This window comes from Schistocerca americana, chromosome 2 (genome assembly GCF_021461395.2).
Source record: "Schistocerca americana isolate TAMUIC-IGC-003095 chromosome 2, iqSchAmer2.1, whole genome shotgun sequence".
In the NCBI taxonomy this organism is placed as follows: domain Eukaryota; kingdom Metazoa; phylum Arthropoda; class Insecta; order Orthoptera; family Acrididae; genus Schistocerca; species Schistocerca americana.
The window spans coordinates 236,655,858-236,669,476 of NC_060120.1; the positions used below are offsets into that span (position 1 = coordinate 236,655,858).

Consider the following 13,619-nt stretch of genomic DNA (forward strand, 5'->3'; position numbering starts at 1 on the left):
TGAAAAATGCTTTATCGTACTAAAGCAAATTAAAAGAGGCTCATTCACTGTCCACTGGACAGGCAGAACAGCAAATGATGAAGCAAAACCACAAATGAAAAGAACGTATGCTCCTGACATTTTTACTGCCTTCTCATATCACCTTTACTTTTAGGCTAATTCACGGTGTTGTACAGAATCCAAAAGGAAGAATTTATTAATGAACACAATGATTTGCATATCTTTTCTAATTGCTTTGCTTCATTGTTTGATGTTTCACTTGCCAAGATGACTTCTCCAGACTCACATTATAACAATATTTATTGTGATAAATAAGTTAAAATCATTCCATAAATTAATAAACAAAATAACAACAATAACAATAATCACTGAGCAATGCATCTATATAGCACTCCAACACTTTAGTCTATCCCTCGTAGTTCATTAGCACTATGAAAAATATTAATGCAGCACCCGTCAGTACCGCTTCATAAAAAAATATCTCCAATAGCAATATAATCCAGTGTCCTATCTTAAAACACGTTAAGATATGTTGGCCCCTATAGAATTCCAAAAGTTTTGTAAATTCTCTATGCATTCTTCAGAAAAATGTAAAAATATCATCATTTAAAGTCACTCACTAATGTTTATCACCGTGAAAACAGCAACAGGACGACCACACACAATGAAAGTACAGCTCTTTCACAAGACAGTAACACTAAAATTGTCCCCCTATGATCACAATATACATCATTGACATTAAAAATTCATTCCATTCTCTTCTTGTTAAAACTTTCTCTAGCCATAACTTGTTTCGAGACACATGCATGCAGAGAAGTAACAAACAACACATCCTAATATTTCAGCCTCTCTATAGTACTGTCAGCAGGAAAGATAGCAATCCACTTAATATGTAATCTGGAATGCCTGTCTTAATAACCCGAGACCATTTCTCTGATGATGGCTAAGCCTTCTGTCAGAGTGTACCCTGAAAAGCAGTAGATTCAGCTATCGAAATGTGCTCATCTGTCACATAATCGGCTGCTCCCAGCTGTAGATGCAGATGTCGCAAATGTTGCAAACGGCGGAGTAAACGGCGGCCAGCACGTGTCTCACTGACTCCGCCTCCTCGCCTTAGTGTTGCTCTTATTTCAGCTAGGGTGGCTGCGAGAGCTGCTAAATTTTCCCTACGAGTGCGTGCAACACAGTCACGTGCTCCTGCAGGATCTCTTCCACTTCCCCAGCCTGCACATAGACCAGCAACTGCTACAAGTCGTCGTGGGCCATATTCTGTGTTTGATAGCACAAAAGCTACCATATTAGGCACAGTTACCGGCAGATTGCGTGGGAATACACGACTCTCCGATTTCCTGAAAAACAAGGAGACAAGTGAAATGAGTTCGGATGATAATTAAATTGCACAAAGTTATCATGTATAATTGACAATAACTTATCTTCATATATTCTATTGCCATCACTGGCTCAAGGACAAGCTTATTCTACTGTTTCACACGCCATTAACATACAGGAAATTAAAACCTGATGCACTGTGAACTATAAAACAAAAGGAGCATATTTATTTTCTGTCAATGTGAATAACATACACAAGTAACCAACATTTGATTAGCTCATAAAAGAAATTGTCCTTAATTTTGTTCAGTAGCTTCTCATTTGGCTCCAGTGTAGAGCTGCACAGCATGTAGTGTTATTTTACTAGCACAAACAAAAACGGTACATGACATCTTGGAATTAAAACCCAGGTGTTTTATACATCTTCAACTAACGTTTATGATGAACTTGCTTATGAGCAGTGCCATATTTTGACTACATCAATCAATTACATTACTTTTTTTTCCCATATAATTTGTTGATCATTCACAACGAAATCCAAACAGATTTTCTAGAACAACATTTTTTATTTGTACCCTTGACTGCTTTCAAACTTCCCTGGCAACAATCTGATTAATCTATATTGTTTCACCTTTTTTTTCTTTTTTCTTTTCTTGGAGACTGTTACACGTTATTGTTTCTATATGCTCCAAGTATATAGTGTTTCTTGCATTGTTCCACATTTAATCACTAACTTCAAGCAAGCACTTTGCTAACACCCTTGTTATTTGCGCTACACAATGAATTCAATTTATATGCTAAACAATAACACAGAGTAATACATGCCTACTCCCAGAAGAAGATGTATATGAACTGAATTTGTTCCCACAATCAAGAATATATGACGATGTTATCTAGCACACATGCTGTCCCATATGTTTCCAGATGAATATGAATTTACAGGGTTGGTTGTCTGTTTTTGCATATTTGTACCAAAGTAAACAATTAGAAACATTAAATTGTACTGTTAGTTTTCACAGACTCCACACTCAACATAGCAACAATTTTTCTCTATGCTACTGAAATGAGCAGTCAGTACACAAATTATAACCAAGGTAATATTCTACATAAATGGCCATCTATACTCATTTCATGTTTCATTCAATTTCATAAAAATTATGAGTCAAACAAGAAATTACCTGTGTGCAGGAAAAAATAGTACACTTGGATAATGATGAACAGTGAATTGCCAAGGGAGATCATTATTTTCACCATCAATACGAGCAAACTTCAATCTTGGGACACTTCTAAAATAACGAGCAACTGTGAGAAAAACATAGGCCACACTATGGCAAAAGGCGCAGAATGGTGAATGGTACATCAGCACAACATCCTGAAAGAAAATCAGTAACATCATAACATATGAATATTATCTGATTCTATTTCAAAGTGAATTATCAGACTGCACAAATTCACAAATAATATTACTACCAACATGAAAGAGAAATACACATCCTGTTTCCTGAAATCAAGCAGCAGAAAGTAAAGAAATTTGATGACAATTTTCAGGCTCTGGGACAGATTGCTGCTTCTATGCCAAGTTATTGTAAAGCAGGTACCATCAACTAAAGTGACAAAAGCTTTAATTCACTTTACTTTGGGCAGTTTATAATCAAAAGAAAGGATTACCTGTATGAGTTAAAAAGGCTCTGGGTATACATGTAGCACTAAAATGTAACACTAAGTACCTTATTATATTATCTGCCTACACAAGCACAATCACAGAATTTGTTAACTAAAATGTGACTGGGGCACCATTTATACATCTACATCATATTCGCAAGCCACCTAATGGTGTGTATGAGAGGGTACTTCTAGTAACTGGGCGCACCCCCCCCCCCCCCCCCCCCCCCCCGCCCCCCCCCCCCATGCCGCTCACACACAGCACGTGGGAAGATTGTCTGTCAGTAAGCCTCTTTATTTGATCTAATTTTTCAAATTATCTTGTGGTCATTTCGCGAGATGTATGTGAGAGGAAATAATATGTTGTCGGACTCTTCCTGGAAACCAATCTCTCAAATGCAACGCCTCTCTTGTTGTGTCTGCCACTGGAGTTTGATGAGCATCTCTGCTGACCAAACAATCCCATGACAAAACATGCTGCTCTTCATTCGATCTTCTCTTCTCTCTCTGTCCTACCTCATGAAAGTCCCAGACTGATGAACAATACTCAAGAACTGGTCGAACTAGTGACTTGTAAGCTGCTTCTTTTGTGGGTGAGCCACTTTTCCTTAAGATTCTTTGTATGAATCTCAATCTGGCAAGTGCTTTCCCTCTTCCTCATTTTATGCGATCACTCCACTTAATGTTCATTTGGATACTTACTACTAGATTTTTATGGTAGATGCGGTTTCCAGCAATTTGTCTTCAATGGTGTAGCTGTATGGTAATGGATTTCATTCCTTATGTTTGTGCAATATGATAAATAAAGAATTAACTGCACAATCTTGCAATGTGTTCATATATGATCAGGCAGCACAAAATGATGCTAACAGAGCAAAAATATACACTGTTTGCCAGAAATGGAATTTTGAAGCTAGAAGTGAAGAAATGACAAAGTATTGGATAAGAAGGACAGCTGCAACCAGTTTTGTAAACTGTATTTGGATCCTCAGGTGTTTAACTGTATACAATTGTACCAAACAACATATTAGAATTTTGGCAATGGCATGTAATACAAAATAAAAGTGATAAGCTTTGTGTCCACTAGCAGTAATACATAAAAGTGATCTGTTTAAAAGCCAGAAAAAAGCATATTCCCCAACTTTCTCACCAAAGTATTTAAAATAGCTAACTTGAAAATGTGTGAAAGTTCATAAATGAAAAAACCTGGGGCTAAGACAATCCCAAAACCTAAAACAGAATCTGTTAAAAATGTCAAAAGTGGGAACATAGTGTTAATAATTTATGAAGATATTCTGCAAAGAACTGTTTTTGAAATGTTAATGGATAAACTAACCTGGGGATTTAAATAGTTCACTTTTTGTTTGTTTCTTAAGTTTATATTTATTGCCATTATTTTTAGGGATAGAATAGGCTGGTGTTATACACTGCAATCAACTGTTTACCTATTTTCTTAGACATTTTCCCATAAGTGAATTATTTAAATTCCCAAGTGTGTACAGTACATCTTGCAACAGCTGTGCTTAAAAATACATTGGCCAAACAGGATGGACCTTTGAAATATGATTTACACAACATACTGATAATTCCACTGCTAAGTCAGTTCCGAGCACGCACTTGGAGGAGCCAGGACACACAATATCTGATTTTCCCATCAATCTTCAAATACTTCACTGGGAAGGAAACGGTAATATCCTAATTATTCTAGAACAACTTGCGACTTTTTGTGAACTGAAAGAAACTGCTGAAAATACCCTCAACTCACAGACTAATTTACATCAGAGGAATTCCATTCCTACCACAGTGAAAAAAATTATCTATGTAAACATTTTTAAAAAGTATTGAAATTATTACTAATCATAAGGGCATCACAATAGGTATAATATCTGAAAACATTTCAAAATCAACTGCAACAGTAACTTGGATAAAAGCAACTCAGAAACAGAATTACTGTTTCTAATTCTTATAGACTGTTTTTAAAAATGTACAACCAGCCCCCAACATTTCAGTTGGGGAACTGGAACCCAGATACGCCCATTTGCAACAATGTGCATGCACAGCTTTCCGAGTGGGCCACACCGCATCTTGCGGTTAATTTAGTACTGGCAACATAAACGCTTCCTCCTCAGGCTGTCAACGGTGGAGGTAAAATTTGACATTATTCTAACAGCTGTTTCCCCAACAACATTTCAAATGTGATTCTTTGCAGAGTATCTTTCCAAATTATTAATTTAATATCCATTACAATCCCATTTTTTATGTGTGTGTGTTTGTTTTAAGGTTTCGGGAAGGCCTTAGCCACTATTTTTTATTCCACCTACATCTACATGGATACTTTGCAAATCACACTTGAGCACCCAGTAGATGGTTCATCAAACCACCTCCACAACAATTCTCTATTACTCCGCTCGAACAGTGCGTGGAAAAAACAAACACCTATATCTTTCTAAGCGAACTCTGATTTTCCTTATTTTATTATGATGATCATTTTTCCCTTTGTAGAGCACTGTCCACAAAATATTTTTGCATTCGGAGGAGAATGTTGCTGACTGAAATTTTGTGAGAAGATTCTGCAGCAATGAGAAATGCCTTTGTTTTAATGGCGTCCATCCCAAATTACGTCCATGACACCCTCTCCCCTATTTTGTGATAATACAAAACATGCTGCTCTTCTTTGAACTTTCTCGATGTACTCTGGTAAGGATCCCAGACCACACAGTACTCCAAAAGAGGACGAACAAGTGTACTGTAGCCAGTCTCTTTAGTAGATCTGTTACATTTTCTAAGTATTCTGCCAATAAAATACAGTCTTTGGTTCACTCCCCCCCCCCCCCCCCCCCTCCCAAACCCCTCCACAACATTTTTTTGTGCATTCTTTCCAATTTAAATTGTTTGTAATTGTAATTCCTAGGTATTTACTTGAATTTACGGCCTTCAGATTAGACTGATTTATCGTGTAACTAAAGTTTTAATGGGTTCCTTTCGGCACTCATGTGGATGACCACACAGCTTTCATTAGTTAGGATCAATTGCAGACTTTTGCACATCACATCCAGATATCTTTTCTAAATCACTTTGCAATTTGTTTTGATTTTATGATGAATTTACACGACAACAAACAACCGCATCATCTGCAAACAACCTGGTCAGATTGTCTCCTAAATCATTTGTATAGATATGGAATAGCAGAGGCCCTATAACACTACTTGGGGAATACCAGAAATCACTTCTGTTTTACTCAATGACTTTCTGTCAATTACTATGAACTATGACCTCTCTGACAGGAAGTCACAAATCCAGTCATATAACCAAGTTGATATTCTTAAGCACACAATTTCACCACAAGTTGCTTGTGTGGTACAGTGTCAAAGGCCATCAAAATCTAGAAATATGAAATCTATTTCAAATTCCTTGTCAATAGCACTTAACACTGTGCGTGTAAAGAGCTGGTGTGTTTCGCACGAATGATTTTTTTCTAAACCAGCGGTGGCTTTGTGTCACTAGACCGTTCTCTTCGAGCTAATTCATAGTGTTCCAAAATCCTGCTGCAAATCAACATTTACGATATGAGCCTGTAATTTAGTGGATTACTCCTACTATCTTTCTTGAATATTGGTGTGCCCTGTGCAACTTTCCAGTCTTTGCGTATGGGTCTTTCATCGAGCAAGTTGTTGTATATGATTGTTAAGTATGGAGCTATAACATCAGCATACTCTGAAAGGAACCTAATTGGTAAACAGTTGGACCCAAAGACTTGCTGTTATTAAGTGATTTAAGTTGCTTCACTACTCCAAGGATATCTACTTCTAAGTCACTCATGTTGGCAGCTGTTCTTGATTCGAATTCTGCAATATTTACTTTATCTTCTTTGGTGAAAGAATTTCAAAAGATCTGTTTAGTAACTCTGTTCTCGCAGCACTATTGTTGATAGCATTTACATTGCTATCACACAGAGAAGGCACTGAGTGTTTTTTATGCTTCTACTATACAATACGCACGACCAGAATCTCTTTGGATTTTCTGCCAGGACATAAACTTTTGTTGTGGATACTATTATAGGCATCTCGCACTGATTGATATCTGCATTAAATTTTGAGCTTTTGTAAAAAATCACCAGTCTTGAGGACTTTGCATTTCTTTGAATTTGGCATTTTTTGTTGTTGTTTCTGACCTGTTTTGTGCATCAAGGGGGATCTGCAGAGTCATTTGTTAATTTCTTTGACATAAATCTCCCAACTGCTGTCGATACCGTTTCTTTGAATTCAAGCTACATCTTGTCTACACTTAAATTTTTAATTTGGAAGGAGTGGAGATTGTCTCTTAGGAAGGCGTCAAGTGAATTTTTATCTGATTTTTTGAATAGGTATATTTTTCATTTATTTTTTGAAAATTTGGGGGTTACAATATTCAATCTCGCTATGACAATCCTGTGTTCACTAACCCCTGTATCTGTTACAATGTTTGTTATTAGCCCAGGATTATTTGTTGCTAAAAGGTCAAGTGTGTTTTCACAACCATGAACTAACTGCTCGAAAAATTTTCAGAGAATGTGTTTAGCACAATTTTGGATGATGTTTATGCGTACCTCCAGATTTAAACATGTATTTTCACCAACATATCAAGAGCAAATTAAAGTCACCACCAACTATAATTATATGAGTCCGGTACAAGTTTGAAACTAACGTCAAGTTTTCTTTGAATCTTTCAGCAACTATATAATCTGTGTTGATAGGTTGGTAAAAGGATCCAATTATTATTTTATTCTGGTTGCCAAGAATGACTTCTGCCCATACTAATTCATAGGAACTACCTGCTTCAGTTTCACTATGAGATAAACTACTACTAACAGCAACAAACATGCCACTGCCAACAGTGTTTTAGCCTATCGTATCAGAACACCATTAGGTTCTTTGCAAAAATTTTGGTTGAAATCTCCGGCTTTAGCCAGCTTTCAGTGCCTACAACATTTTGAGGATCAGTGCTTTCCATTAGCGCTTGGAGCTGGTACTTTCCCAACACAGCTACAACACTTTACAACTGTTAATACTGTTGGTTCCTGTATATATGTTCTTCCTATGTTCAACCTGCAACCTTTGAGACTGAAGCCCTTTTTGTATTTCCCCCCCCCCCCCCCCCCCCCCCAAGACCCTCTAACCCAAAAACTGCCCATTCCACACCACATAGTTCCTGCTACCAGTGTAGTCACCTCCTGCATGTAGTGGACTCCTGACCTATTCAGCAGAACCCAAAACCCCGCCACCCTATGGTGCAAGTTGAGGAATCTACAGCTTACATGATAACATAACCATCTGAGCTTCTGATTCATACCCTCCACTCAGCTCTGTATCAAAGGTTCACAATCAGTCCTGTCAACTATACTGCAAATGGTGAGCTGCTCTCATTTCCCAAGCAAGATTGGCAGCCTTTACCTCTTCTGTTAGCCACTTGAAACTAGGGTGACACACATCATTGGTACTAATGTGAGCCACCACCTGCAGTTGGCTGCACCTTGCGCTCTTCATGGCATCTGGAAGGACCCTTTCACATCTGGAATGACTCCAACCAGTATGCCCACGGAGTGCACACTGGCTTTCTTTCCCTCCTTGGCAGTCTTGTCCCTAAAGGGCCCCATAACGTGGGTAACAATGGAGCTCCTAACTACCAAGGATCCCACCCTCTGATGTTTGCACGTTCACAAGTTACAAATTTTAAACACCATGATGAGAATGTCAGGGAATGTGCTTTTTTCAGCTTTTAAACATATTGGTTTTATGGACTGAGTGTAAGTAGACACTAGACAAATTGGTTTTATTTTCAGTTACCTGCCATTGCCAGAATTCTATTAAGGCTCTTTATGCATTTGTATACAGACACCTGATAATGCAAATACGATTTTTGAAACTGACGATCTTTGAATGAAGAGTTTTAAAAGTCACAGACTTGCTTCCTATTCAACACAGAATATTTTGATTGTGGATGCCCTACGTACAAAGTATTATGACAGTAAAGTGATTTAAATATTTCATTAAATTACTGTATGGCAGCCGCTTGATATCCGTATAGCAATGGTAACTATATGAAAAAGAATGAAAATGGAGATACATGCCTCTTCTGTCAAATGATATTATGTTAAACTTTACAGACCAGGTCACTGCTTTCACTGATGCTGACTTCTAGTCTGAAAACGAGATAATATTTATCACTCCATTGGTTCAGTCAATACTTATGCAGTTCAGAACTTGTCAGTCATACGAGTTTAGAAAAGAGGATATGTGAGTGTACACACAAATAACAACAGAAATCTTGATAATTTCACCATACAACCAGCAGAGAGGGATGCCAGATTGGACAACGATTTCAAGAACATTTAGCTATCTCATTGTTTGTCATACAAGGGAGGGGCTGGTGATAATTTGACATGCTTCAATGTCTACCTACACCACTGTAATTCACTTGACACATGGGCACACACACTTTGGAACCATCAAATATCCCCATTTTACATCAGTCCCACATTTTCTATAACACAAAACACCAGTTTGTTCACCCGAGTGGCTGTGGTACGTTACACACCTTTAGTAAATACAATAAAACATATAACAGAGCAGTATTATGTACAACACATCTTATGGCTACACATTTTGTCTCTTATTGCAGGACCTCCAAGAGGTATTCTCCAACACATTAACACAGAGCCACGAATACGCCTGGTGAATATATTTATGCAAAACTGCCACAATTCTGTGGTCTACCAAACAATTTTATCCTTTATCAATGGATCCACCAGGGACATAAATGGCACTTATCTCAGAGATCAGGAGCTTGAAATCCAATTGTAGATGCACATATGTCTCAAGCTGTCATCCAGAACATGTGTACCTAGTTGTCGATCTGTGTCTTGTGGAATTTAAGTCATACAATTTCATGATCTATGCTGAGGCTTTTTATGATATAACAACAGAAAATCTTGGGTGAAATCTATAGAATAAAAACAGTTACCTTATAATTGAAGTTAAGCAGTGAATAGGTACATAAACAACAGACTGAGCATTATAGTTCAAACATACAGTGAATAGTTGACTTTATTCTTCTATTGTTTATATGGCTATGTCTTTATACTAGGATATGAATGAATCAACTCATAGGCAAAAAACTTTAGAACCAGGGATAAACTGGTTATGACAACTTGTAATGAAAATGTTTCATGCAAAATCATTATAGCTTCACCATTTTGAAGTTCTAAATATTAAAAAAATAGTACTATTATTACCTCCTGAGGATCCATCACAAAATGATGGAATGTGAGTGAAGTTAGCTCTGGAATACATATTTTTTGCCCGTGACCAGAATTATCATGATCACAGTGAAATTCAGGGCTGGATCGCAGAGACCTTTTCAAGCTACCCTGAGTATAATTCAGCACAAAATCAACTATCATTCCTTTGCTAGGTTTTCCTTCCAATACATATGCACTTTCTACCTGAAATTAAAAAAGTGCGCACATTTCAGAAAAACAACTAATTACTTTTTCTAACTGCAGTAACATTTCTTGAATGGTTTCGGAGTATACGAGTTACTTGAAACACAAAGTGGGCATTAATCGCTAACAAATAATAAAATTTGAATTCAAAACACAGAAACGAAAAGGTAGATAAACACTATTTGGGACAGAAGGCAAACCTTTATTTTATCAATAAGTTTTTATATTGGTAAATAGAAACCATTGAATCTAATTGATGTTAAAGCTATTGATCATATAATAAAATAATCAGATAAGTGACACAGACAGGGATATGAGTAAAGATAACTATCCACTATATAGCAAAGAGAGACATTATTAGAATAAGTTTCACTGTTCAAATAAATAGAAAGTTAAAAATAATATTTGTGGATAAATTTGCAGATGTACAGATTATTCATCTCTGTGAATACAAATAATTATTTGTTATTTATTATTTGTAGCCTACTTAATGAATAATATAGAGTACCAGCGCATTTTCTTTGTTTCCTTCTCAATGAGCTCATATAAATAGTGTTTGTTCCTGTGGTTCAGCAGGGTTTGTGTTTGATAAATAATTTAGTAATGTTTCATACTGGAGTAGTCTGTATAAGTACACTTACAGATTGGAAGAAGGTGGGGGCACACCATCTCCAACACAATCACGTCTAGCAAAGCACCAAAATTTCCAGATTGTGGACAAATTCACTTACTTTACAGTGTAACTAAAAACGCTTAATAAAAAATGACCTTAGCAGTTACACTACTAACATGGCACAATTTAACTAACTCCGCATTTGCAGTACTTCATCCTCTCCTTGCCATTTCCAAAATACAGAAGCACTGCACACAGTTAAGCAAACACCAAGAATATCAACAATGCAAGGAAAATACAGACTGATAATTACCATAAAGATGACATGTTAGGCTGCAGACAAGTTCAATTAAAAGTCACTTACACATTAGCTTTCAGCCATAGCCTTCATCAGAAAAGGAAACAGAGCTGCCAGTTATCACTGAATGTAATATCCCATTATCATCACTGTGCACTGCTCATACACTTAATTTTTGCACTACAGGTAATTAACTGTGTCCTAAATCTTCATGTAATTGGAAAATACACAGAATTAACCAAAGTGCACTACAAAGCTGTACAAAAATATAATGGTTTCTGAAATATCCAAAGTCATCTAAAATAAATGAGGACAATCTCAGATTAAGGATGGTGTTATGAGACGGAATAGTTTAGCCAACTGGAGACAAGACTGTGCTGTTACATACAGCTTTGGAATTGAAAAATTTCATGAGAGACACCAAGTTTAACTGCATACAGTAGTTTATAACTTATTCTGGCCTTATTAATGATGCTTTGATTATACTGAAAGGAGAAAAAGATATAATGCAAACTTTTAAAACCATACTTGATGGTCTACTTAAAAAAAATGAAAAACTGAAGAACAGACTTCTTGAATATTTCAGCACATTGGCAATTTCCTATTGAGGAAGTGTTGGGAGCTGATTTTTAGTCTATTTTGCCTTCTACACCAAAGGGAAACATGAAGTTATGGGAGTGCTATCTTACCATGAGTTAATAATAAAATGTTCACCTGTATTGCTGTCCAAGATTAAGGGATGATTAAAGAGAGCGTTAAGATGTACAATAGTAAAAAAATGTCAAAGAAGTTGGGTAAGAACGTCACATGATTAAATTGAATTTTGGAGATGACACTGACACAGAACCACAAGTTACTTGCCACATACTGCAGCAGAATTAATGGCTTCACCATTATTTTGCAGAGGAGGAACATGATTTCGAAATCTCAGTTTGTTATCCTGAAATGAAGTCAGTTTACTGGATACTGTTCTGAAAATTAAAAGTAAAAGAAAGGTACATTTGTTTTATAAATGACAAAAACTTGAGTGCAATAAATGTTTTTAGATTTGAAATTTACCTTTCATTCATAATTTTTTCCCACAAATTATCAATAAATGTTATTATTTGCATAAATGACTAATGTTATGAATACATTTTTTTAAATTAATTGCTACCAATTCTGCTATATAGGAGAGGTACGTAGCTGTACAGAAACACATAAACAAGAATTTGAACATGGTAACTCAGCTTACAAATTTGCATTCTTTTTCACTGTGTACACGTACACTAGCTTTCAGACAACACAGTCCTTCCAACATTGAAAATCTGCATCAATGTCTGCGTATTTTCTATTTTTGGAGAAGGACTTTTTTGTCAGAAACCTTAAATGTCTGACAGTCGTTTTCACTGTGCTCCTCTGCAAGTCAATGCCTCCTCTATGTGGTGAGTAGCAATCTATACTTTTCATATTGTTGTTTTATTGCTGAGTGATTTTTTATAAAACCATAAAGAAAAGATAACAACAATGGTAAAGTGAAACTCACAGCTGCATTAAAGATCACAACAGCTGTCTCAACACTGGAGCCCACACCAAGTCCTTCGGCAAAGTGACGGTACTGCAGGCTGTCCATTGCAATTAGGGAAAGACTGAGGTTGGTACGGCATGCCAGCCCAATGTGAGAGTCTCCACTGATTGGCAGAGGACTTTTAGGTGGAAAAACTGGTTGATGCAACTTCCTCGCCCAGCGCTGGAGGCGGCATTGCTCCCACATCCAGAAACCGTACAACTCTGTGGCAGAGTGGATGTCACTGCCTGGTCTGACAGATTATTACATTAATAAACTTGGCATTCCTGAGACAAATTTCAAAAGTTATAAAAGTATATGAATCATAGTATCAGGCGTAGCACAACATCGAGTGAATTATTAATTCATTTATTTCTTTAATGTTAATTTAAAACGCATGCATATTTTACAAAATCACAGTAAGTGGATACATCATGCAATAAACAGGACATAAACAAGTTTGAATAAATCTTACAACACTTCCAGAAACAATATTCTGCTGCAGTGAACACACAAAAATACTTGCAAATGGAATGTCATCAGTAAGTTATGCCCTTAAGAGCCCCATTATCAGTGTGTAACACGCTGTGTGTTTTAGTTACAAACTATTAATATGGTCACTCAGTATTCAGTTATAGATTTCTGTCCCAAAGAGCAAACACCCAAAATATGAACACTGTTTCGAAGGTAC

The 13,619-nt window shown here is 36.6% G+C and overlaps 1 protein-coding gene across 3 annotated transcripts in view; it reads right to left on the reverse strand.

Moving 5' to 3' along the window:
• Positions 1-282: 282 nt before the first annotated feature.
• LOC124589043 (thioredoxin domain-containing protein 11) overlaps positions 283-13,619 on the reverse strand; it is a 144,298-nt gene continuing 130,961 nt past the window's right edge. For all 3 annotated transcript variants that reach the window (XM_047131521.1, XM_047131524.1, XM_047131523.1), the window contains exons 8-11: positions 12,908-13,181; positions 10,262-10,471; positions 2,508-2,701; positions 283-1,349 (exon numbers count right to left, since the gene is read on the reverse strand). In XM_047131521.1, coding sequence (XP_046987477.1) covers positions 956-1,349; positions 2,508-2,701; positions 10,262-10,471; positions 12,908-13,181 — 1,072 coding nt within the window. In that variant the 3' untranslated portion in view covers positions 283-955. The remainder of the gene's footprint in view (positions 1,350-2,507; positions 2,702-10,261; positions 10,472-12,907; positions 13,182-13,619) is intronic.